This window comes from Phycodurus eques, chromosome 1 (assembly GCF_024500275.1).
Source record: "Phycodurus eques isolate BA_2022a chromosome 1, UOR_Pequ_1.1, whole genome shotgun sequence".
NCBI lineage: Eukaryota > Metazoa > Chordata > Actinopteri > Syngnathiformes > Syngnathidae > Phycodurus > Phycodurus eques.
In genome coordinates, this window is record NC_084525.1 from 47145545 (window position 1) to 47169771 (window position 24227).

Genomic DNA, 24227 nt, shown 5'->3' on the forward strand with positions numbered 1-24227 from the left:
CAAGGGATTAGGGGCTTTCCCACCGCAGGAACCTTGCAGGAACTTCCCTAGCTACCCCGGTAGCTTGAGTTCCCCCCGTGTTGCCACCGAAAAAGAGTACGAGGAGTGAAATACGTTGACAAGCAGCCTTTATTTAGATCCAGTAGGTGTCAGTAGGTGTCGTGAGCGACATCGGCCTCATTGAACTAATAACTGCGATGGAGACACAAACCACGTGGGCCACAGGAACCTTTTGCTACCAGGAACTCAAAGTTCCCGGGCCGGTTGGTGGAAAACTGTCTATGCTACAACAATGAGGCGCTCTAAAGCGGCCACGCCAGCAGAGCATCCATTTTGGGTGCAAGCCTAGTTTTAGCTCCGCCGGTTTTGACGGTCTATCTTTTCAACCGTTGTCAGATGTATAATGTGTTTGTTAAACAAATCTGTGGATTCACTTCAGCAGCGTCTGCAACAACAAAGCTCTCAATTCGGAGCCAATCGGAGCCATACGTTCCGTTTGTTGAATATTTGCGGTGTTCTTTACTTTTTTTTTTTTTTTTTTTTTGAAGCCACAAAGCACATCTCCGCTTTCCGCCGCGCAACCTGAAAACTCGCCGCGTTGCGTAGGCTGCTTGTCTTTTTCTGGTCTCGTGCGTGAGCAAATTTAAGCTCAGCCCGACGGCTAACTCTGGCGTGTCGGAATAGTGGTCGTCGAGAGGACTTGTTGCCATGGCGACTCGGCAACGCACTCCTCTCAGATGGAGGCGGGCGTCCTATCACACGCGGTCACACGCGAGGAGTTGTGGCTCGGAGTGCCCACGCAGGCAAAGAAATATGAATATGCGTAACGCACATTCCGCAAGGCCGACCTTTGGCCAAGAGGAGGATGAGGATGATGAAGATTTCGCCTCATTGCGAGTGAGCGCCCGCTGATTGTCAAGAATACCATAATCACGATTACTTTGTTTGACATTGAAATCACGATGAATAAACACGATTATGCATGTTGCAAAACATTAATTTATCCAATGACTCAACTTTAAATTTAACTCTAAAGAACGACCGCGACATAAATTATTCACAAGGAAAATTAATGTCTGAAAATAATAGCAATGAAAACAACAAATAGAAAGGATTACCTGCTCTTCCAGCGACTGCGCGCCTTGGCCTCTGAGGGGCAGTGTGGTGCACGCATGTAGATACACTTACACGAAGCTGAAAAGAGTAGATGAAGAAAGCTGGGATTGAACATTATGAATACAACTGGCTTTTCACAAATTAGGAAGAATATAATACCTGTGAGTATTGTTTCATCACCTGTCTGCATGCGCCATGACAACGTTTGCGTGTGATTGTTCGTTATTTGAAGGAAAATCTCTCCCGTAACTTCTAATGCTAATTTTGGTTTGCTGGTCAATAGGATTTTCCATTGCCTGCTAGCATTAAGCTGGCAATGTTTCCAAAACCAACTACGTGTTTAATTTAAATATACCGTGTGTGTGTGTTTTGGATGATTGTGTGTTGAGTTTTACCTGCAACTGCAACTGTGGCAGAATAACAAACGTCTCACGCTTGCTTTCAGCAATTTAGGTGCGTTCAGGGTGCTTTTCTGACGCAGGAACTTGCATACACGCGTCGCATGACATAAAGAAGGGTACAAGCGTACTCTACGTGAACGCGTGAGTGTGTGCGGCACGGACGGATTGTGGGTGCGATGACGGTGGAACAACATGTGGAGCAGACTGAAGACCAAAATCTGGGCCAGCGGGATTAATGGCTCGTCAGATAAATTGCGAGATGGAGAGATTGGTCGGGCGAGGGGGGATGTGCGCGCGTGTGCGCGTGTGTGTACCGGCGGGGGGGGGGGGGGGGGGAGTCAGTTTAACACATTCACTGCCATTGACGGCTTTAGAAGTCAAATCTCAATGTTAACTGGGAAGGCTGGCAGTGAATGAGTGAAGCCAGGAGTCAGGTATCGTCAATAAGGCAAGCGAGACGTTGCCATGGCTATTTACTCTGCCGACTTCGCCGTCGTGCGGCCGAGAACTCAAATGATGACAATTGGTGACGAGGTGATGGACGAGTTTGCAAAAAATGACGTGGCGCTCTTCGGCATGCCCGCTTCAATTGCGGGCCTCCATCTCAACGCCACCTTTGCAAATAAAAGATGACATCTTTCCAGTGTGTGTGTGTGAGTGTGTCAGGGATGGATTATCCTATTCAGGGATGCGAGCGAAACGTCTCCTTGGCGACTGAAAGCTGAGTGTGTGAGCGGGAGGGGGCGAAAGTGGGTCATCGGCACCGCGGCGGATTAAAAGGCCTGACCGCCATGTACACGCGTACGTATGCCGCTGAACACTCACACACGTACTGTTAAGCCCAACATTATTGGCACCCGGGACGAATCTCGAGATAAAGTTCATCTCACCATTCTTTTATGACTCGATGAATCTGTCCATTGTTTTTTTGATTCGTCGATTAATCGGAATAATCAAACGTTTTCAAATGTCCATCCCTCGACCGATTGATTCGCATATTGTTTTGGTTCGTAACACGTCCGAGAAGAGGCAAAAGTCTCGACAATTGTTTTCCAAAGTAAAAGATGTTTGAAAATGTCTTATTTTGATGAGGCACAAAGATAATCAGTCCGCTTCTGATTAGAGTAAATATAATTATGAATATTTACCGCATCATTATAATTATGCAAATTTGCGGTCGAAAGCACCATTTTACGTTTTTGAAAAAAAAGGTCTGTCAACAATTATTCGGCTATCAAAAATCATTATTGTTTAATTTGATCATCAATTGCTTGTCGATGAATGGCTGCACCGCTAGCTAATTTGTATAATTGGATGTATTGTTTTGCCATCGTGACAAATGCGTTTGGATGAAATGGAATGGGTTCAGGCCCACGTGTGCTCGGAAGACCCTGGGCGAGGATGGCTCAACGGCGTTGTTCGTTTGCGCTCGCGGATCGGGTTTCGGGGCGGCTCGCTCGTCAGACGCCCCTTGTGAGCCGTGACCCTCTTTGGCTGGGCCGCATATGGCGCACAGCGGGTGTTTTTCTGCAGCCCTGCGGCTAAATGCGCCCGGGAAATGTCACGTTCAATGTGAGCTATTATAGTGCGGCTGATCCTTGTCAATGTTTGGAGGTATGGACAATTACTGGGAGGGGGGGGCTAAGCGGGGCCCCCTGGACTTGTTTGCCTGAAACGGGGCCACCTGGGGGCCCGAACTAAAACTGTAAGCGGATTCGGGACAGATGGCGTCCCATTGTTTCACGATATCTTCCCGATCGGTGGAAAACGGGGCCAATTACGGATCGGGAGCATCCTCGCATCAGCATCCTTCGAGGTAAACAAAGTTGCTCCTCTTAAGTCGAGCGTTTACCGCCCCGCCATCTGATTGGTCAATCGTGACATCAGTTCACCACATCGCTTCAGCTCGAGCTGCAGTTTCTCTGCCCCAATTTAGACTCCGAAGGCACAAGATTTGCTCGTCTGTCTTCCCTCCCTCGTTTTCTGTCTCAACTCAGCAGATGGAGAGGGGGAAGCGATGCGCACATGGCTGCGTTCACGCACGGCTACACGTCGCTTTGCATATTTACACCTCTTGCACTGTTTGGGCCGTCGTGCCGCGTGGAAACAACAACAACAAAGGGGTCTGGATTGAATGAAAGGTGAGGAAACCGAACGGGGTCACAGTTTAGCGTGATCCATCCCACCCGACAAGAGCATTTGCACGTGCAGACGACAGAGAAACAGAGAGAGAGAGAGAGGTTGTGCACAAGCGTTAAGGGGGGAGGGGAGAGAGAGAGAGAGAGAGAGAGAGAGAGAGAGAGAGAGAGAGAAAGAGAGAAGCATCAAGTCCCCGCGCTCCGATCCAGGCTGCAGGCTCGTCCGTCCTTCCGCCCAGCCGTGCACAGGCCCCCAGCCCCGCTGCCGCCGCATCGTCATGGATGGAACAAAGCCCGCCATGGACTCCAACGCGGAGGAGACGCAAGAGGAAGGACAGGAGAGCAAAGGTCGGGCTCCTCTTTCCTTTGTGCGTTTGTCTTTGCGCCGACCCGAGTCCCGTTAAAGCGGCCACGCGGTGGCGAACAATAGCGGCGCTGTTATTCTGATGGACGGAAGCAACCGCGAGGACTTTTTTTGATTTTTTTTTCACCTCCAGCAGCTCGCGGTGCAGATTTGATGTCATGTGCGCCAGATTTCCAGACAATTCGATGCACGCGTTCTCGCTGTATTGTTGGCGCCCGTGCGCGTGCACGACAGCCTTTGATTGATTGTTTCTTTTTTTGTTTTTGTACGAGACTTCTCCTCATCCTCCTCCTCCACTCGGGAAGTCTTCTTTTTGGTGTGTGTTTTGCGCGCGTGCGTGCAAAGGAGGCTGCAGAAAGATGCGCGCACTTGACGCAGAGGCGCGCACGCGCGCGTCACCACACGCTCCACGTAAAAGCTTCCGAAAAACGACACAAGCCGAATCCCACTGCGTGCGTTTATTTTTTTCGGTGTGTGTGCTTGTGTCTGAAGATCATTTGAACGTAGATGACGTCAAACTGTTGCTGCTTCTGGTGGCGCGCGCGCGGGCGCGTGTCTGCGGGCGAAGGTGTGTCATGCAGTGTGCGCGCTGATTGTTTTTTTTTTGCTCGAGGTTGGGAATGAAAGTCCGCTTGGTTGCAAAGCCAAGACACATTTCGCATTGGAGCGATCTCAGCGCACCACCCAGCCAAAAATGCTTCGACTTACACATTTCATTCGTTCCCCGAGCAAGCTCGTAACTCAATATTCCATTTCCATTCATTCATTACAGGCCCCCGGCAAATATATATATATATATTTTTTTGTTACATACGTTTTAATAAAGGAAAAGCGAACTGTGTTGTAAAACATAAATGAAAAAAATAAAACTTGATATATGTAACGTAACATATGAATAATAATACTACGCATTTTTTTATTCATAAAGTGCTCTTTACTAGACACGCAAAGACGCTTACCAGTACAGGGTCAAAACATAAAAACACACACTCAGGGATACTGTATATATTTTGGGTGGGGGGGGAGGGGGGGTGTTGGTGATGTGATGTTGTGTTAACAAAATAGATGCATACTGTAAATTAAATCCATACTACTGTTTTTTTTTTGGGGGGGGGGGGCTAGAGCACCTGCCCCCCAAAACGTCCGTGCGCGTGCCTGTCGCTGCAGCCTGCGTTCCGGTTTTCTCTTTCGTTCTGTTATCTTCGAACGCGTCCGTTGTCGTCGGAGGTCGTCCAATCATAAGCCAGCGACTCCCCATATTTGTGAACCGCGTGTCCCCTCACTTCGCTCCGATGCTTTCAAAAGCGATGACATCGTTCCCTCCCATTGCGCAACGTCAGCTGGGCGAGCGCTTTCAGAACGAGTGGCTAACCCCCTGAATTCTCAAATCGCCCGTTTCCGCGCACCGTGCGCAGCTTCAGGTGTGCCGTTGCGCAACTGAGACCACCCTCATAGATTGGAGGCCGGCTTATTTGCGTGCGCGCCCTTTGACATCTGGAATGTGACCATCAGCTTACAGCGTCCAATAAGACGCTGAAGATTTGCAGCGGGAGCCAAAAGACGAGAGTGCTCGCGTAAGAAGCTTGTGTTGCCGCTTTGGCTCCGAATCAGCGTCTAAGTTGCGCGCCGTGACGTTGGGTTTCCACCTCGGGTCCAAATATTTATCCAACTAATATTACCGCATTTACCAAAGCCTGCTCACCTTTATTGAGTAACCACAACAATTGTACTTCATTGGTGCAAAAGTTCACATTTGTTTACTTTCAAGAATGTATCTTTGTTCGTTTAGCTATAGGCGGCTTGACAACGGAGCCTTGCGTTCCGATTAGAATCGGTTTAGAAGCCCAAACCAAACGAAAATGCTCAACCGGACTAAACAGGCCAAATCCGAATGGAAGAGGCGAAATATTCCTTTTGCCCAACTGATCACAAGTCCATTTTCGCCATGCAAACGGTGAATCGGAATCGGGCCGGGCTGCGCTCCGTCTGCGCACGCTCCTTCTTAGCGCAAATGCGCATCGTTTACACGCTCGACAACATGGCGGCTTCCTAGCGACGGAGATCCTGTTTTGAACTACTTGTAGCTTGTTGTTCCTTTCATGAAAATGTCAAAACGCTACTGTGCTCCATCGACAACTGACCTCCAGCTCGATAAAAGCTGCGATGTTCGCGTCGATCTGCGCGTGTCACACGACTGTAAAACACCTGTTCTGATTCAACGCGTGTGTGACACGTATACACCGGATCTGAACAGATCACCTCACGCGGACGGTTGACGGAGATCTTCCGTCGGGATGATTTCCATCGGATTGGCACGCGAGTCTGCGTGTAAATGTACGTGATGAATCGTGGCAAGCGGAACAATGAAATGCTCTTCCGCGAGATGGCAGGAGATTCAATTAACCTGTTGCCGTTCGTACGACGCAATAAAAGCTTGATGCGCGCGGACATTTGTGGCAGACTTCGAGTGCCGAAGACGAATCGGAGAAAGTTACGCGAGATTCATCCAACACATCGTGGCCGACGATTGACGAGAGCTAGCCAGCTACTGCTAACTAGCAGCTAAAATACAGTCACCAGCTGGCTTAGTAGGAGCAGATGTCGCCATCTAGCCAGCGTGGAATTACGGCCACGATATTGCGAGGGATCCTGGTTCAAGGAATCCATTTTCAACTAAAAAGAAGCACTGTCGAAATGCACCATCCAAAATGCGTCAGTGTACTCTGGTTCTGGTCTTGTGACAAAATCTGCGGCCCCCCCAAAAAACTGCAAGCAGGACGTAACCGGGGGCCGTAGATCGTTTGCAAACGTTCGAATGGGATTTGTCATTTGTCGGACAATGACACGTCTTTGCAGTCTTTTTTTCCGGAAGAGTACAAGGTGGAACGATTCGATTCTGATTCACCGGTCATTCGTTACCGTCACGACGAATAACGAATCGGCGCTTTAGAGGGCCAGCACGAGCTCTACCGTGTGGTATACGGCCAACCGGAGCTGGAGTCCGAGCTCCGCGTGTCGCTCGCGAGGCCACGCCCCTCAAAGGCCATCTTATTTCTTTGCATTCTCTTTTGTTATGTTTGATCAAGCTTCTATATTTCTAATTTACAACGCAGTGCTATTTTCGGAGACGACGTCATTGTCCGGAGGCCGTTGTTGTTGTTGTTGTTGTTTTAACAGAGCTTCTGTCAAGAAAATGATCAGCAATCAGAAGATGAGATGAACTTTGTGATTGCCACAAAGGGCAAAAGGTCGGTGACAGAAAAGGTCAAGTTCGTTTGCCGTTCGTCCGTCAGGCGCCGGCGCTGACATTTGGTTTGTTTGCCGACAAGCACGCAAATACGGGAGCGTCTTCGTCCTTCGCGGATCATCGCCGTCGCGCTCGCTGACCTCCCGGAAATCCGACGCGCATGCGCAGACGATGCATTTTTACTTTGTGTCTCATAGTAACAAGTACAAATGTGTCATTCCTGCACTTGGGTTGATTTTTCAGGATTGTGATGGATGGATTCTTATTTGTATTTTTATTTTTACAGCAGTATCTGAACCTTTTCGAGTTGATTCCTTTATTTGAGATGGACATGACAAAAACATTGTCCAAACCAGATGCATTGCTTTCAAGTGTTTGAATTCTCATCACTTCCGTTGTTTAGCTGCTAACTCCTGCTTAAAGCAAACACTGACGATTTTTCCCCGAAAGGCCTGATTCTTCCAGAGAATAAAAAGCAACATTGACAACGAATGAAAATAGATGCCGTGCGGCCCACGTGAAAAATGGCGAGCGTCCAAATCATCCGCAGCGCGGTTGAAAAAATGTTGGATTTCTCCACGCTTTCATCTGGATGGCTCGCACAGGCTCCGCCGACTGTAGCCTCGCTGAGCCCGCCGCGCCGCGTGAGGTCACGGAAGCACGTGAAAGCCGTCGCACACGAGGGAGAGGCTCGCGGAGTCCTCATTTCAAGTCATTTGCCCAAAGCGTGCTGTCAGCCTCCATCTGGACGCGCGTGCGTGTGTTGCGCTTTCATTTGTTTACGTGCCAATGAGCAGGCGTGGGTGAAAAGCTCTATTTTTGACATGCGTACAGTGCATTGTGTTCACGTCCGGCTTTCAACGAACATCGCTCGCTCGGGGTCCCCTTTGTGGCCACAGAACGCGCGGCGGTAATGTCGGCCGCTGTTCGGTGCCAGTCTGCGGCGAGATATGAATAGCAGCGTGACAGGTTGGCACAGCACGCCTCGTCCTCGAACGACGCCAGCCCGCTCTCGGCCCTCCTCCATCACCCGCCGATTCGGAATCGGCGTCCGATGGCGATTACCGCCGCCTCCGAGGAAAATCCAATATTTGCCACGATGGCGTAATTGCTGAGGCGCTCGCTCGCTCGCTGGGCACGACGCAATTTGTGGCCCGGGGGGCCATTTTGAATTCGGGCGGAAGAAAACTCCAGTGAATATCGTCCGTCCGCTCTGCTCGAGCCTACCCGACGGCGTGATTTCTAAATAAGAGACGCAACGCTGCGCCCAACGAAGCCACGTCAAAAAGCTCCTCGAACGCCTCATCGTAGACGACGTCACGAGCGTCGAGCTCATTTTGGTCACGGGTCACGTTGTAGTCAAGGTTTGCCCGTGTGACTGTGAAATCGTATCAATGTTTCATCCTAACATGCTAAATGCTTTCATGCTTCAATGGCAACGGAAATTGTGCTCCTTGTGGTGTGCGCGCCTTGGCCACCAGGGGGCAGTACAACACAGACATACAGCGGAACCTCGATTTAACGAACTAATGGGGGGTGCGTGCGTTAAATCTGGTTGTCCATTAAATTGAAGGACTTTTTTCATGGCCTAAAACAGCATTAAATAAATATCAAAAAGCTTTGAAAAGTCGCCACGGGGTACGACTGGTTAACACAATCCGCCTCACAGTTCTGGGGACCGAGGTTCAATCCTCGGCCCCGCCTGTGTGGACTTTGCATGTTCTCCCCGTGCCCGGGTGGCTTTTCTCCGGGCGCTCCGGTTTCAAAAAAACATGCGCGGTAGGTTGATCGCGAAGACTTTAAATTGCCCGTAGGTGTGAATGTGAGCGCGAATGGTTGTTCGTTTCGTGTGCCCTGCAATTGGCTGGCGACCGGTTCGGAGGGGTGTACCCCGCCTCCCGCCCACTGATAGCTAGGATAGGCTCCAGCGCGCCCGCGACCTGCGTGAGGAGAAGCGGTAAAGGAAATGGATGGATGGATGGATGGAGTTCCTCCCAATTGAGCTCGCTGGTGCATGGAAGAGGCCATTTTAAGTTACCACTTGACACTATTTTATACCCGTTAAAAGTCCATCGAAGGTTCCAGTTTAGATAATACACGGAAAAGAGTTTTGCAACAAAGTGACTCAATAAACTGCAGTAATATTAGTGTTTTTGGTTTGTTTTCTTGATGTATAGGATAAAGGCTATATGCCCGGAAGTATTATTACTGAGTGATATTGTCTGCCTTCACGTGTTGCTCCATTCTTTGTGTTCAAAGATAATGCAACTATTTTCACATTTTCATTTTGCTCAATTAAATTCCGCGATATTTTCTCGGGAGGAAGCTGAAAAGTTCTCCGTCACGCCATCGCTTCACTTACCTTCTTCCTTCGTTCTTATTGGCTCAAATCTTTGTGTTTGGATTTCGTTCGCTCATCGCATCGAGAAAAAGCAACAGCGGCCGCTCAGCTCAACGCTCGAAGTGGGTCGTGGGTGACAAGTTGCCATGGCGACTGATACTCGCCGGCCTGAGGCAAAGAGGCGGCGTTGTCGCGACGAACACGTCGAATCTTTCGACTCGTCTGCGTGATCGCTCACCCAAAATGGTGCCGAGGCACGTTTGCTGTTGGCTTGGCCTCTCGTCACCTGACTAATTCCTTCGTCACCGTTAATGTTACTTTCAGGAGCTTGTCCTAAATCGCGTTGCTCATCTTTCTGTGCAAACCAAACTCCAGTGTCGGGATTTTCGAGGCCACTTTTTCTTCACACTGATGCAGGGACGAGTATTCACTCTGGAGTACTCACCGATACCGAGTACCGATCCCACTAGTATTTTTAATACGTACAATTGCAGTTAACATAATGACAGATCATTGCGAATTCTATGTCTTTCTTTCTTTCCGACGCACGATGATTCGCCGATGTGTCAAGCCGCAGCGGTGTAACGTCAAATATCGGCGAGGAGAACTTGATGTCAGATGTTTTTTTTTTTTTTTTGCGTTCAGTACCGGTTACCGGTATCGGCAGTCTTCACGCGTACCCGATACCTCGAAATAAGGCCGATACCCGGTATCGGTACTCGCTCATCCCCACCCGTGTGTCTGTCTGTGTTTTTTTTATTTTTAGCGGAGAAAATACTGAGACGACACTGGCAAACCAAAGACAATCACTTGGGTCGCTCACTATAACCGAAAACGACGTTTTGAATTTTCACGTTTGACATGTTCCGTTGTCTTCCTCCGGCTTTCATTCCCTTTCCACCTCTCGCTCGCTTGCTCCTTTGCCCGCGGCCTCGTCGGTACGGCATCCCTCGCCATCCGTCCCGCTCGCTATCGTAGCATCTGGATTGTAATCCGGCGAAGCCTCTCCTGGCTGACCGCCGGCGCTCCCTCTCGCCGATGTCATTATAAGAGCGCCGAGATGATACACGACGCGGCGGGAACAGATTGCGCCGGCCGGCGAGTGCGGCGCGGGCCGCCGGTCGTATTTCAGGCAGAGGCGGAATGCGTAGCGAGGTGGCGGGACGCAGCCGGTCGCGACGGGCTGACCTCGGAGTGTCGCCTCGATTCACTCCTAATGAATAGCCCGTTGATTTCCATTAGGCCCGAGCACTCCGGCCTGTCCGTTTCCGATTAGCGGCCTTTTAAAACCACTCTCACGGGGCGACCGGAGAGCGCCGGTGTGTTTTAAAAGAAGCCTGCGAGGGAATTTATGCTTTCAAGCAGTGATTCTCTGCTCGTGGGTGGGATTTTGTGTGTGTGTGTGTGTGTGTGTGTGTGACAGCGCAGAGGCGTTCCAAGTTCCTACACGGAACGCGCCCGGTAAGCGACAAGAAATGCGACTCGCTTTACTGCGTAAACAAACACAGTGCAGCTCAGCCTCTGGCTAGCGCGGAACATGGCTAGCCGTATACTTTGGGCATTTCAAATGGCGTTTGAAAATGGAGCGTGTTTTCAGAGGCTATTTTTCAACCAAAAATGCTTCATCGTTCTTATCGTCTATAAAGCGGGTCGAGACTGCGCAACAATAAGAAAATGCGTGTCGCCGGGTGACGACAGTTGAGGACCGCTAGTTTAAAGCCTGATCAGCTCTCTGCACAACTCCAAAGTCGGGATTTGTTTTCAAGCCGTTTCTCCTATAAAGTCGTCTCTAATTGGTCTTGGAGATTAGCCCACCTCCAAGAAGGAGTATCCCGGTGCGCTGTTGTATTTTCTTAATATTCTGTGGTATGGTATTAAGCAAGCAGTTGAGGTTGGACCTCAAGAGCACGATGACGTGTCAGTGCGCAACCCCCGGTCGTGACCGCGTGGACCACCGAGGACCCGGCCTGTTTTCGGGCCAGCGTTTTTGAACCCGCCTCTTCATCGGCATCGATGAGATTTGGACGCATTATGCAACGAAGCTCTCCCCCCCGTTATGCAACGGGAGTCTTCATCGTGAGCAGCAAGCATACTTTGGAGGGGGGCGTCTTAACGCTATGACTTAATCTAGCGCCGAATCGCACGATTTATACCATGTGCCGGGCACAACCCCGAAATCCTGAGCGGCACGGCATCAGAGCGTGAACGCTCCTGGTAAAGTCAGAAAGACCGGCAGGCGCGCCGGCCCGTCACGGGCTACTCGCACGGAGGCTCGTTAATTAATTACGCAATTAACATGCAACCAAAACGGCTTTTTTTTCCTCCCACTTTGACACAAGTGAGGAACAATAAAGAACATTTGCTCCGTACTGACACGCGCTTGCATGTTCGGAGTGGCTTGCGGAGAGACTGAGGATGAAAACGATCAAGTTGGCTGTAACAATCGCACAAAATACGGCCCAAAAATTGCACTACCTCTTGACATTGTTCTCTTCTTTTTCAAAATAGTCTTATTTTGACTGAGTTCGCCCTTCCGCGGCGAGGAAACCAATGTGAACCGATGGCGCCCGGATGTTGTGACGTTCGCCGACGGCGGGCCGGAAACTCACTCGTATCTCGGATTTCAAAAAAGGGACCGGGCAAGGCTCGTGCAGCACGATATAAACCATACACTTGATCGTGTATCTGTATTATCCCTGTATATTATCTGCACGTAGTTATTGGGTCAAATGATTTTTTTATCGTTCAAGGTGGTTTAAAAAGATGAGATTCTTTTATCGGACTGCACTCGGACGATCGATTCCCACACGAAGCAAGTATTAATTCTTAAGGGTTGGTCTGTCGTCATTTGTGCTACTCGGCAATCTGGAACGCAGCGGAGGAAACACGCTCGAGGTGTGGCTTCAGGCCTTTCTGTGCCCCTCGCGTCATTCCATCTTGCGCGTATGGCCAGAAAAGCTCCGGATGAACTTCCCGCCCCGCAGTGGAGGCAAAAGTCAATTTGCTCTTTTAAAGTCATCGATAACGAGCGCGGTCCCACGGGAGAGTCAAATGGCTGCTCCGAGGGCGCGATAGAAAACTCTCACTTGAAAAGCAAGCGGCGGCCTTCGAGCTGCGGTTTGGCCGGACGTCCGTTCAATTTGGGCTGCGCCGCCGACGACGCGGATGACCAATGACGTGGAAGAGCCGTCGTCGGCTGTCTGCATCCATTGACGGCGTTCGCCGTAAAAGCCGACGAGGCGGGCTTGTAGCTCCGGCTCGTGCCGCGTGTGGAAGTGAGAACATGTCGTCGGTGCGAAGGTGCACGTGCACGTGTCCGAAGACACCTTAATGCCGCTTTCATAGGACGCTTCAATTCAACAAACTCTTCTACGTGCAAAACGCTAGCGAGCCTTTCGGGGTTGCCAAAAGGAGCCGGTCGCCGTGGAAACGCAGCACAAAAGACATTTCATTTCATCCCTTTTTTTTTTTTTTTTTTTTTTCCCTGACAAACTTCCTGCTTTGCCGGAGGATCTATTTTTAACAAGCCGTTATGTAAGAGTCCCCTCCTCCTTGTTGCTCTTCATTTTCTTGACTGTTGATGTTCATCCGCAGAAGAAAGTGCGCGAGCGCATCCCAGAATTCAGAGGGACAACACTCAAAGAGCTGCCCTAGAAAACATCTCCTCTGCTTTAAGATCATTTATTTAGCGCCGCCGCGTGACTTATTCATGTCATCTGGTCATACAAGCCGGGCGGGGGGAAAAAATTCTTTGGCGATGCTTCTCGCAAGACGAAAGGGAGGAGGCGAGTGTGGGCGCGCTCGCGTCGAACACAGACGGACGTGGCCTTCAGGTGCCACTTGAATTTGTCGGAATAGAGAACGCAAACACTCGCATCTCATATCATATCTCCCCGCTGAAATAAATTTGAAACGCCCACGTCAGCTAATCAGTCGTACCTTGGCTTGAATAGGATCACATGTACATGACACAACTAACTTGTCTTTGCGCCAATTCAACCAGAGGGCAGCGGGAATCGTTTCCTATAGCTAGAAAAAAACTCCTACCTAGCGACATAAACGCTGACCTACGACGGAGCAAAGCGGTTTTCTTGTTTCAACCGAGCAGTGTAAGGTTTGGAGCTTTTGAAAGTTGTTGAGAAAGGAAATACTTTCTGAAATTGGTTGATTGTTAGAAATGGGCGAGAATCGGTCGCCCCCGTCGCGCGATGACGTTTGAAGTCTCGGCTGTGGCCTCCCGCAGGATGCTTCGAGTGCTGCATCAAGTGTCTGGGGGGGGTGCCCTACGCCTCCCTGGTGGCCACCATCCTGTGCTTCTCCGGCGTGGCCCTGTTCTGCGGCTGCGGCCACGTGGCGCTCACCGGCACCCTCACCCTGCTGGAGAACCACTTCTCCAGGATCTCCGGCGACCACGCCGCCCTCACCCTGGTGTAAGTTCTGGAAGCTTGGCCGGCGCAAAGGCCGCGCGACCTTTGGCCGCTTTAACCCTCCCCGATGTTTCCGTGTGCTCAGCGTTCAGATCTTTCAGTACATCATCTACGGCATCGCGTCCTTCTTCTTCGTCTACGCCGTGGTCCTGCTGGCTGAGGGCTTCTACACCACCGGCGCCATCAAGAAGGAGCTGCAGAGTGACTTCAAGACCACCGTGTGCGGACGTTGCATCACCGCCTTCGTATGTCACGCCCGCACGCAAAGTGCAGATACGCTTGTGCGCACTTGAGCCCTCGGGGGGGTGACCCCGGCACGGTTTGTCCTTTCTGGCCCGGCGCGGATGGCCAATTTGCGCTCGCGCCGTCAGCGTTTGACAGCGGCGAGCCGTCAAGGCCGGCGAGGACTGAACAAGATCAGTAGCGCTGACCTTCATTTACAACCCAAATTGTATTCATCCGTTCTCGGGCTGGGAAAATTCAAGAAATAGCTCAGCTAAGTCGACTTGAAAATAAAAAACGACATTTATTACGGAAGGACGCAGCGTTGAGCCGATCATAACCTTCGGCGAAAACGGCACACGAGTGACTTTGAAGGCACTGTTAGAAGTGTAATATTATGTATGTTGCATTTGGTATTTTGCTGTCACAAATTCTGTACGATAAATTGATCAAATACGCTCAGTACCAAAATAAGCATCTTAAAGTCTGAAGTCCATCGCTCATAAATGAGAATTAAATGTATGTTCGTAGTTAGAAAAACAAACAAAAACACAGCGTTTAAAAAACATTGTCATGAGGCAAGTATTATTCGATTATTTGATCGATAATCAATGGGAGAATGGATTCAAAAAAGATTTGATAGTGACAGCCCTAATTCATTCCCAACAGTCTATTCTCTTTATTTCGTAGCGTTTCTCTTGGCCGCGCTGCTTTCAGTAGGTGAACGTGGACGTTGGATTATTTTGTCCAATCGGATTTCAGCCTCTATGTGATCTAATCTTGTCCTCACCGTTTTGTGGCCTCTGGACGCAATTCCAATCAATTATTTACGGATTTTCGGGTTCCCCGTGTTGGCAATGGGACTGTTTCTTGAACCAATCGGATTTCAAGTTCGCCCACAGAAACAGCTAGCTGGCCTACAATAACGGTCGCAGTTTACGTCCTCTGATTGGTCGGTCAGTGCGAGCCGAATTCGACTGGCGCGATACCTTTATTAATCGGCGTTTCTGATGATAAACGATGTCAACTATCGATTGTGAACGGACACGGCGCAGTCGTGCGCTGCTACAGTTTATTGTGGTTTTGGACATCTCGTATTGATGGTTTCTATAACTGCGACGTCATAGCAGTGGTTGTAAACATGAGGGGCGTCACGCAGACGGATTTCTTCGCCCTTTTCAGTTCATGTTCCTGACTTACATCCTCGCCCTCGCCTTCCTCGCCGTCTTCGGCTTCACGGCCATCCCGGTCTTCGTCTTTTTCAACATGTGGAACACCTGCGCTGCCATGAGGTCCCCGGACTCCAACATCACCTCGCCCGACGCCATCTGCGTGGACGTCAGGCAGTACGGTAGGTGGCGCCGACACATTTGCGCGGGCGCCGCGCACAGCTTTGGTCAGAAATGATTGAAATGAAGAAGAATGACATGTTGACAAGATGACGTCATTTAATTACAGAATGTACGTCGTCGTAATCCATCACATTACAGGGTGAAAATGGACATTTTGAAAAATGCCACTAAAGAGCAGATTTGTTTTCATGTCACTTGCTCCTTCTAAATCCAACTCGAGCTTGTGATTGGCTCTCTCTTGTCATGTGCCATTCTGCCGTAGTCTCAAACATGACTTTGTTTTTTTTTAATATGACCTCGTAACACCACCTTTTGAGGCAATCGATTAGTTTGTCTCAGATTTTGAAGTCGTCGTTAATTTAGGGCTTTTTAATGGAACATTCACTTATCCGGTTTTTCATATGAAGTGATTGTCGAAATTGTGCACATTTGTCAGTAGGTCAGCATGGTATGGTATGGTGCTGTCAACGCGTAATGCAACAAGCTACATTTTGATGATGCACGATGCGCAATCAGTTTCATTCCTGCATTCGGTCTCGATTTGACCGAGCACAAGCTCCCGCTCTGATGTCTCCGTGACTCAAGGCTTTGATCCCACAGGTATCGTTCCCTGGAACGCGACGCCGGGGAAAGCTTGCGGTGCCGCTCTGGGAGACATTTGCAACACCAGTGAAGTAAGACGCTGCTGAGCAGGACTTTTTCTACGTTTACTTTCCTCCACTAAGCCGAAATCCGTTTTGGATTGCAGTTCTACCTGTCCTACCACCTCTACATCGTGGCGTTAGCCGGCGCCGGAGCGACCGTCATAGCACTGGTGAGCCCGGCTCGGTCTCTTGATATGCACGTTGCCACGTCGCGATGATCTGTTTCCATAGCAACTCTGGCTCTCTCTCTCGCACAGCGCGAAATCCTCCCCAGTCGCCCACCTCTGCGTCCGTCGATGCGCAGAGGGTCAGCGTTTGTTTTTTTGTGGCCCACCGTCCACTTGTAGAAAAATCCGATTTGACGCGGCCCTCCGACGCCATTGGGTGTAGGTGTCGATAACGCGGGGGGAAATTGCGACACCCGCATCTGCCGTGGCTGCAACGCACATGACGACTACGACGAGGACCGTTACTACGAATAACAAGTTTTTTTTTTTTTTTACTTGCGCAAAGAAACTATTGACAACCAAAGAGCAAAAACGTTTTCCTCCACTTTCGCCTCTGTGTCAAAGATGAATAATTCAATAAGATCCTCAAGCAAACGCTGCTTTGAAGATTGTCGGTTGTTACAGGTTGTTTTCTGTTGTTGTTGTGAATATGGAGATTTGCTGATCTACTCTGGAGGGAAACAGGGCTGCGGGCCACCCCAAAAATCATGGCAAACCCAAAACTATTTACCTTATCATCCTTGAGAAAGCAGTGATGTAGCAGTTTCCCAAAATAACTGTAATATATAAGTGCCTGGCCGGCACGGTGGTCGACTGGTTAGCGCATCCGCCTCACAGTTCTGGGGACCGGGGTTCAAATCCCGGCCCCGCCTGCGTGGAGTTTGCGTGTTCCCCCCGTGCCTGCGTGGCTTTTCTCCGGGCACTCCGGTTTCCTCCCGCATCCCAAAAACATGCGTGCTAGGTTGATTGGACTCTAAATTGCCCGTAGGTGTGAATGTGAGCGCGGACGGTCGTTTGTTTCTATGTGCCCTGCGATTGGCTGGCGACCGGTTCAGGGCGTACCCCGCCTCCCGCCCGAAGTTAGCTGGGATAGGCTCCGGCGCGCCCCCGCGACCCGCGTGAGGAGAAAATATTCATAATTGCCTGATGGATCGCTGTTAGCATGTTTGATGAAGTCAAACAATGTCAAAGTCGCTTTTGCATCCTTCAATGTTGCCTTCGGAGGAGAAAGTTGGGACACAAAGAGTCCACGACAAGAATTTTGTGGTCTTTCTTCAGATTCACTATCTGATGATCTTGTCAGCCAACTGGGCCTACCTGAAGAGCGTCGTCTCCACGCACGACTACCACGACATCAAGACGAAGGACGACCAGGACCTGGAGGCGGAGGCGCGCTCCAAGGAGGGCCAGAACTCGTCCTCCTACTCATAAGGACGCCACCCCCCCCCTCCCTCCCTCCCGCACACCTTCAGCCGCCACCCCCCACACCTTAGCACCCACCGGCTTCCTTCATGAAAACGACGCCCCCGGTTATATTCGGTAGTCCCGCCAGCTCCTGAGTCTCTCTGCTCTTCCCTTCCGCCATGTTGGGTGGAGTGGGCGTGGTCTCCCACCAGAAGGGAGCAGGATTGAGGGTCAGGAGGAACAGCGACCCCCCCCCCCCCCCCCCCCCCCAAAAGAGGCTCGAGAACGGGAGCGCTCACACACGCTCCGCCAGTTTACCGAGCGTCTCCTGGCTGTCGGGGTGCGGCCAAGTCCTCGCCCCCCACCGGCCAGCGCGGCCTCTCCACACACGGCTCCCCGCGGCCGAAATCAACTTTGTTTACTGTCAGCGCCCGCCACGGGGAAGCCAGACGGTGACCGACTTCCTCTCTTTTTTTGATGTTTTATATGCATATATACAGTATATATGAATATGAATATATTGTGTGAATGTGTGCGAATGTTGTTGTTTTTTTAATACTCTCTGAAACGACCAGGTACTCTTAAGATGTTTCTTCTTATGTTTTTGGCGTTCACTCCCCCCCCACACTTCTTTACACTTTTGACTGATTTATTGTTGATGCTTAAAACATTGTTACTGTACAAACGGACAAGAAAACTGAACAAGTTGAGCAATTGCAAGGCTGCATGGCATACAGTACATCATTTGGCATGTGGGGAAACGCTAACCTGCACTTCAATCTACTAAGTAAGGATTTCTTTTCTTCTTTTTTTCGCAAAACAAAAGCCAAATGTTGTAGTCTCAAAAAAAGTTGATTTCGTAGCTTGTGCATTCAAAATCCAAACAATCAAATCAATCAACCATTTACATACTGTACCTGTTCATTAATCAATGCATCATTTAAGATAATCAATGAAACAACGACGGGTAGTTTGAATCGTAATTACAAGTACAATTGCGAGCGCTGGGAAAACGCGCGTCTCCCAAAGGATCTCAAAATGGTGTCGTGACATAATAATGAGTTGTGCTTGCAGGTGAACTTGATTTTGTCGAATGTAAAATGTCTGGCACAACGAACTAACCTCTCGATAGGTCATCGCTGCGAGGGAACGTTTCCCAAAATTGATGAGACCTTGACCCCTCGGCTTGGAAAATCATTTGGATTCCTTTCTTGGGGGGAAAAAGAAAAACAACTCTATTGAGCCGACATTCGAAACAAATCTCACAGCACACCACCAAAGAAAGAGGTGGTGTGCTGTGAGATTTAATTCGTAATTAATTGTGTACCTTCTTTCATCCTGTGGAAGAGCGTTCAGTGGTTCTGCCTGTCACTATACATCACCTGCATCGGTAGATGAACAAAGATACATGACTTTACGTAAATGAAAGTGACATTTCCAATGCTAGACCTGATGATCTCTTACGCCAATTTGGTTGGGGATCACTTATCCGAAGCGCTTACCCAAACGACAACCATGAAATCTCATTCGGAAATGACTCAACTGTAAATAGTTTCGTCGCTCCTTAAAAAATGGAATCGACTCAGAGAGAGCAGTCCGTGTTTGTCCACGATATTTCATGTATTCTTTCTTTCCGAACATGTTCATGTTCCCCTCGTGCGTTTAGCCGTCAGATGCTAGCTCTGCATTTGATGTCACAATGGCAACGTGACATCTTCACTGAAATGTCGCGAGAGGGACGCGGTGCGGCCGTGACACGATGGAGCGACGTTCTTGTGATACAAATAGTTCAAATGCGAAAGAATTGATTTCATCGGTTTTGAGTTCTTCTTGTTGAGTTCTTCTTCTTGTGATTCTATATTGATTATACATATATATATATATATATATATATATATCCATTTTTTGAATGGCCAGCCAAAAGAGTGACTTGTCCGTGCAATATTGTTTTTTTTCTTTAAGCCTCCCAGATGAGCCACAGACCGTTTTTGGATGTTTACACTCGAACTAAACAAGTCAGGAATTTTCATACATTCATTTTATAATCCGATATTGTTTCATAATCATAAACTATACTATATAATTGATGACCACTGCTAAGTCAACTTTAAAAAAATAATAATAATAAAAAAAAAAAAAAAAAGGAAAGGACAAAAAAAAAACATTTTGCTGAGATGAAGCATGTCAGTGTCGTCCACGTGTGCAGCTGTCTATTCTGTATTTCCAAAAAAGGATTTGATTGCCAGGCGCGCTATGTTCGCTAATTCTCCGTCCTCTGCCGCCAGGTAGATGTTAAGGCAAACCTCAATTTCCGATGCGACGATTCATGTCAGGGTGTTGTTGTTTCCTTGTTCTTTGCATGAAGGAGACATGACCGTGTCTTTGCAGTTTTTCAGGTGACGTGTAGTCAATTGTATGACAACTTTGGTAGGCGGTGTTTTTCCCCACTTCTTCTGAACCCCTACCCCATTTCCCTTTTCTAAAAAAAATTTATATATATATATATATATATATATATATATATATATATCCATTGTACTTTGATGGCAATGTAGTCTATGTAGGTGTTTCCTTATGCTGTTTATGTTAAGTTGGAACTAGTTTTATGACTGCTATATAGTGATGATTTTTGTAACCTTCTCTAGTAAAACCGGTATTTTTATTATCGTGTCACCGTTGTCTCCTGCCTCTTTCTTGACTTGGCTTGCCATCGATGTTCTTTCGAGGAGGCGGGAATGATTTCAAGTCGACTGATGCCGACAGTGTCGTGCGAATCGGCAATTTACACGCGTGCGTGAAATCAATCCATGGCTTTTACGCAAAACGGTACTCCAAATGGCAGCACTTCTTTGTTGGGTTTTCAAGAACAACGGCTAACAAAGCATCCTGTCATTTGAAAATGGCACTTTACTTGTCATCATATACTTTGCTGTGTTTGGCGCAAGCTTTTTCCAAATACTTGGGCACCTGAAAAACATCGTTCAAAAATATTGCAGAATAAATCATTTACAATTAAACAAAGCTACATTTTATTTGAAAATTACAGAAATTGAAAATTTTAGTATCCATTTCATTTCAGTAACAGAACTCAATGCTAATGTTTTTGCTTAAGAGTAGCTGCTAGCTGTGCTAGCTGGTATGCTAATTGCTCAGTCACAAACTCAGCTATATAATAGAAAATAAAAACTGTTGATATTGTCTTTTTATGATAAGTAACAGGATTGCGTTTATTTGAAAAAAATTTTTTAGAATATAATAGAAGTAAGGACTTGCCTCGGGTCTAACCGTGGTCAGACGAATTAGCGTGATCATTTCTGCTTTTCTCTTCCTCTCGATGGCTAAAAAGGTTTTAGTAACCGAGTTGCGTTGAAAGACAACTTAAAAGCAGAAATACTCCTGTGTGTGTGGCCATGCTACAACAAAATGTTTCAACATGGAAACAGAAACAAAATGACACCCAAAAAGTTGATTGAACACATTTTTTTATCTGTTATATTTGATGTGTACGTTGGTCGTCAAGAGGGAGCGAAAAGCTACTTTGGGGTGCTCAAGCGCTATTGAGTATTTTAAAACAATATTTAGGGATCACTTTTGCTGTATAATTTACACAACAACTATATGTTTTTTTGGTTTTTTATTATTTTGTACATAGTTGACATGTCATGAGTGGGGGACGGAAACTGTCCTCCGATACTGAAATGAGACATACAGTCATACACAAAAATAACAAATAAACATAACATACAGTTATAGGGGAGTCCGGACAGACTGAACGAATCAGCTGAGCCCAATTAGCCCACATCGCGTTCAGCAGTTCCACAGGCGCCACTTGTCACTCGAGCGCCCACTGGTGGACAGTATTTTATTTTATTTTTTTTTTAATTTTTTTTTTTTTTTTAAGACAAGGAGTGAAAATAGTGATAGTGAAACATGTTGGAATGCTTGTTTCTAAAAAAAAAAAAAAAAAGTACTTACATTTGACTACCAATTAGTGATACTTAATAAAGTCTTGCAACTGTGACAAAAATGTGTTTTAGTTTAATCCAATTTTGTTCGGAAACACAAAACACAAACTTTCCTTGAACGTGGCAAACGTTTTCGAACAGTCTTGCCACACAGCTCACTCAAATGTTATGTGCTCTCTTAGTCTCAACACGAGGGGGCACTATACACAAAGAGTACATCGAAACAAGAAGAAATAAGAGACGAAGAAGAACGTACAGGCAGCCATTACAAGTCGTAACGCAGATGCCAGTTAGCTCAGTGTCTTAACGACACTGTGAAGTGTGCAAACACAAGTCGTAAAAGAAAAGCGCGACAGGGCGACTGAAGTGATACGTTATCACAAGTGACGTGAGGGGGGCGGAGAACATCGGCGCTCGCCGTTGGGCCCGTGCCGCCGCAACTCGCGAGGAGCCAACTTGGTGGTCGGTTTTGCAGAGCGTGAATTACAAGCCGCCTAACCGAGTGTCGCGTATGTGTTTACCTTTAGCGGAAGACTCTCCACACGCCCGAGCTGGAAGTATCCGGAAGGTATATGTCAGGCTGGAAAAGTGGTATCGGTGTCTGAGTATCGGAGTTTATTATGGAGCACAGACGTACGACATTGGTGCGTTTCTACCCCAAATTCAAATGTGCTTCAGGCCCTAAGGAGCCGCGGGCCGGTTCTGACCGTACCGACCTCTGATAGTTCGTAGCTTGCCGCAGCCACGACGGGCACTTCTGGAGACGCGCGTCCCAACTCGACTTCAGCAGCAGCCGGAATCCGAGTCGCTCTTCCTGCTCAGGTCCACCGTGTCGGCGTGGACCAGGCGGTCGTCGCGCGCGTCCAGCGCGAGCATCCGACGAGCCGCCTCCTCGAAGGCCGACGCCACGTTGGTAGCCTCCTTGGCGCTGGTCTCAAAGTAGGCGAGTCCGCCGTTGTCGCGGCACCACCGCCGCGCGTCCTCCGCCGACACCTGCCGTTCGTCCACGTCCACTTTGTTGCCCAGCACCACGAAGGGGAACGCGTGGGGCTCCTTGAGGTCGGCGTAGAAGGCGAACTCTTTCTTCCAGTTGGCCAGGTTGCGGAAGCTCTGCGCGTCGTCCACGCCGAAGGTGAGCAAGCAGCCGTCGGAGCCGCGGTAGAAGGGCGTGCGCAGGCTGCGGAAGCGCTCCTGGCCCGCCGTGTCCCAGATCTGCAGCGTGACACTTTGGTCGTCCACCTCCAGCTCCTTGTTGAGGAACTCCACGCCGATGGTGTGGAAGAGCCTGCAGTCGAACTTTTCGCTAACGTAGCGGTTCATGAGGGACGACTTGCCCACGCCGCCGTCGCCCAAGAGAATGACCTTGAGCAGAGGTGACTTGGAGGTCATGGCTTCAGGCGGGCGACTGCGGCGCGGGCTTACAGCCGCTGTGGATGCGAAAGATCACAAAGTTAAGTGCCGTTAAGTATTGCGAGTGACCTAGGCCAAAGGTCAACGCAGCGCCACCTTACGAGTTTAGATCCGTCCGTCAACAAGTTTGGAACTCAACTCTTTCGTAAATCTTACCCAATGACTCAAATCGATTTCCCCCACTGAAATGAATTGAAATGCCATGAATCTAAGAGAAAATGCAGATACATGATGCGGTTTGACCGTAACATTGGAAAGCTACCTCGCACGTTGACTTGCTGCGCCGTGTCCTGCCTGGAAGTGCTCGCCGCCGACCGGACCCGGGACCGCTCACGAGAGCCCCTGCATGTGGATTCAAAAGGACGGCAACCAAAAAATAAAAAGAGCCCCGCCCGGGTTTGGGTCACGCCTCCACTCGTCATGTGCAAGCTGCCACACTTCTTTTTGTTATACCCCTCGGAAAAAAAAAAGTGAAATAAAATAGAGCCTTTGTGTGCATCTCACATGCACATTTACTGTGGACAACAGTTCGCCGTGGAAGCTGTGACAGACGGAATACGTCATGCATGTCTGACTTGAATGTGACTTTTCTCTGGTTTGCACTTTTCTGCAAGCGCTCAAATGTATCCTGTACATTTTAAAAAATGAAAGTTTTCAAGCCTTTTATAGGCCAAGAGGCAAGTCGTCGACTTGCATCCGTTTTCTGTCGCGGGCGTGCCGGAGCCCGTCCCAGCTATCTTCGGGCGAGAGGCGGGGCACGCCCCGAACCGGTCGCAGGGCACACAGAAACAAAGTGCCCGGAGAAAAGCCACGCAGGCGCGGGGAGAAGACGCAAACGCAAGAACTTTGCTTTTAAAGGCCGCATCCTGTAAATTCCTTCTGAAAATACTTGAGTTGAAAGGCCAGAGACAAAAAAAAAAAAAAAAAAAAAAAAAGATTTAGGAGTAGAGTCATGCTGGCTAATACGTCACAGCAATTGCCAGATCCACGCCAAGACGAAAGCGACAACGACATCTGAACTGTTTCAATTCCGGCGCGTCTCAATACATTTGTCTTCTTGAACAAACGCAAATCGAAAACTCCCGATGACAGCTGAATTCCACATCACACAAAAGTCACTAAGAATGAACAAGATGCAAAATAACATTTGGCGGCTTTTCAGCAAACATGAGGAGACTTAGTCATGCT

The 24227-nt window shown here is 48.8% G+C and overlaps 2 protein-coding genes across 3 annotated transcripts; one reads left to right on the top strand and one right to left on the bottom strand.

Annotated features, from left to right (window-relative positions):
* Positions 1-1187: 1187 nt before the first annotated feature.
* Positions 1188-20334, top strand: LOC133412382 (neuronal membrane glycoprotein M6-b-like). 2 transcript variants are annotated; one of them, XM_061695530.1, is made up of 9 exons: positions 1188-1277; positions 3518-3658; positions 3866-4003; positions 13851-14037; positions 14120-14279; positions 15439-15607; positions 16209-16282; positions 16357-16422; positions 17539-20334. In XM_061695530.1, the coding sequence occupies exons 2-9, from the start codon at positions 3652-3654 to the stop codon at positions 17689-17691; spliced, it is 954 nt and encodes a 317-aa protein (XP_061551514.1). In that variant the 5' UTR covers positions 1188-1277; positions 3518-3651; the 3' UTR covers positions 17692-20334. The 2 variants fall into 2 exon arrangements, with proteins under 2 accessions (XP_061551514.1, XP_061551505.1); XM_061695521.1 differs by lacking the exon at positions 1188-1277 and having other exon boundaries at positions 1844-3658.
* Positions 20335-21171: 837 nt separating this feature from the next.
* On the bottom strand, positions 21172-23388 carry LOC133412391 (ras-related protein Rab-9A-like). The gene is made up of 2 exons (XM_061695543.1): positions 23302-23388; positions 21172-23056 (listed from the first exon to the last, which is right to left on the bottom strand). Exon 2 carries the CDS (start codon positions 23016-23018, stop codon positions 22413-22415), a length of 606 nt encoding a protein of 201 aa, XP_061551527.1. The 5' UTR covers positions 23019-23056; positions 23302-23388; the 3' UTR covers positions 21172-22412.
* Positions 23389-24227: the final 839 nt, after the last annotated feature.

Coding starts and splice junctions, on each gene's coding strand:
- LOC133412382 (XM_061695530.1), top strand. Junction 4,004..13,850: donor GGAAGGACAGGAGAGCAAAG/GTCGGGCTCCTC, acceptor GGCCTCCCGCAG/GATGCTTCGAGTGCTGCATC. Junction 14,280..15,438: donor GACGTTGCATCACCGCCTTC/GTATGTCACGCC, acceptor CGCCCTTTTCAG/TTCATGTTCCTGACTTACAT.
- LOC133412391 (XM_061695543.1), bottom strand. CDS start 23,018: ATGACCTCCAAGTCACCTCTGCTCAAGGTCATTCTCTTGGGCGACGGC.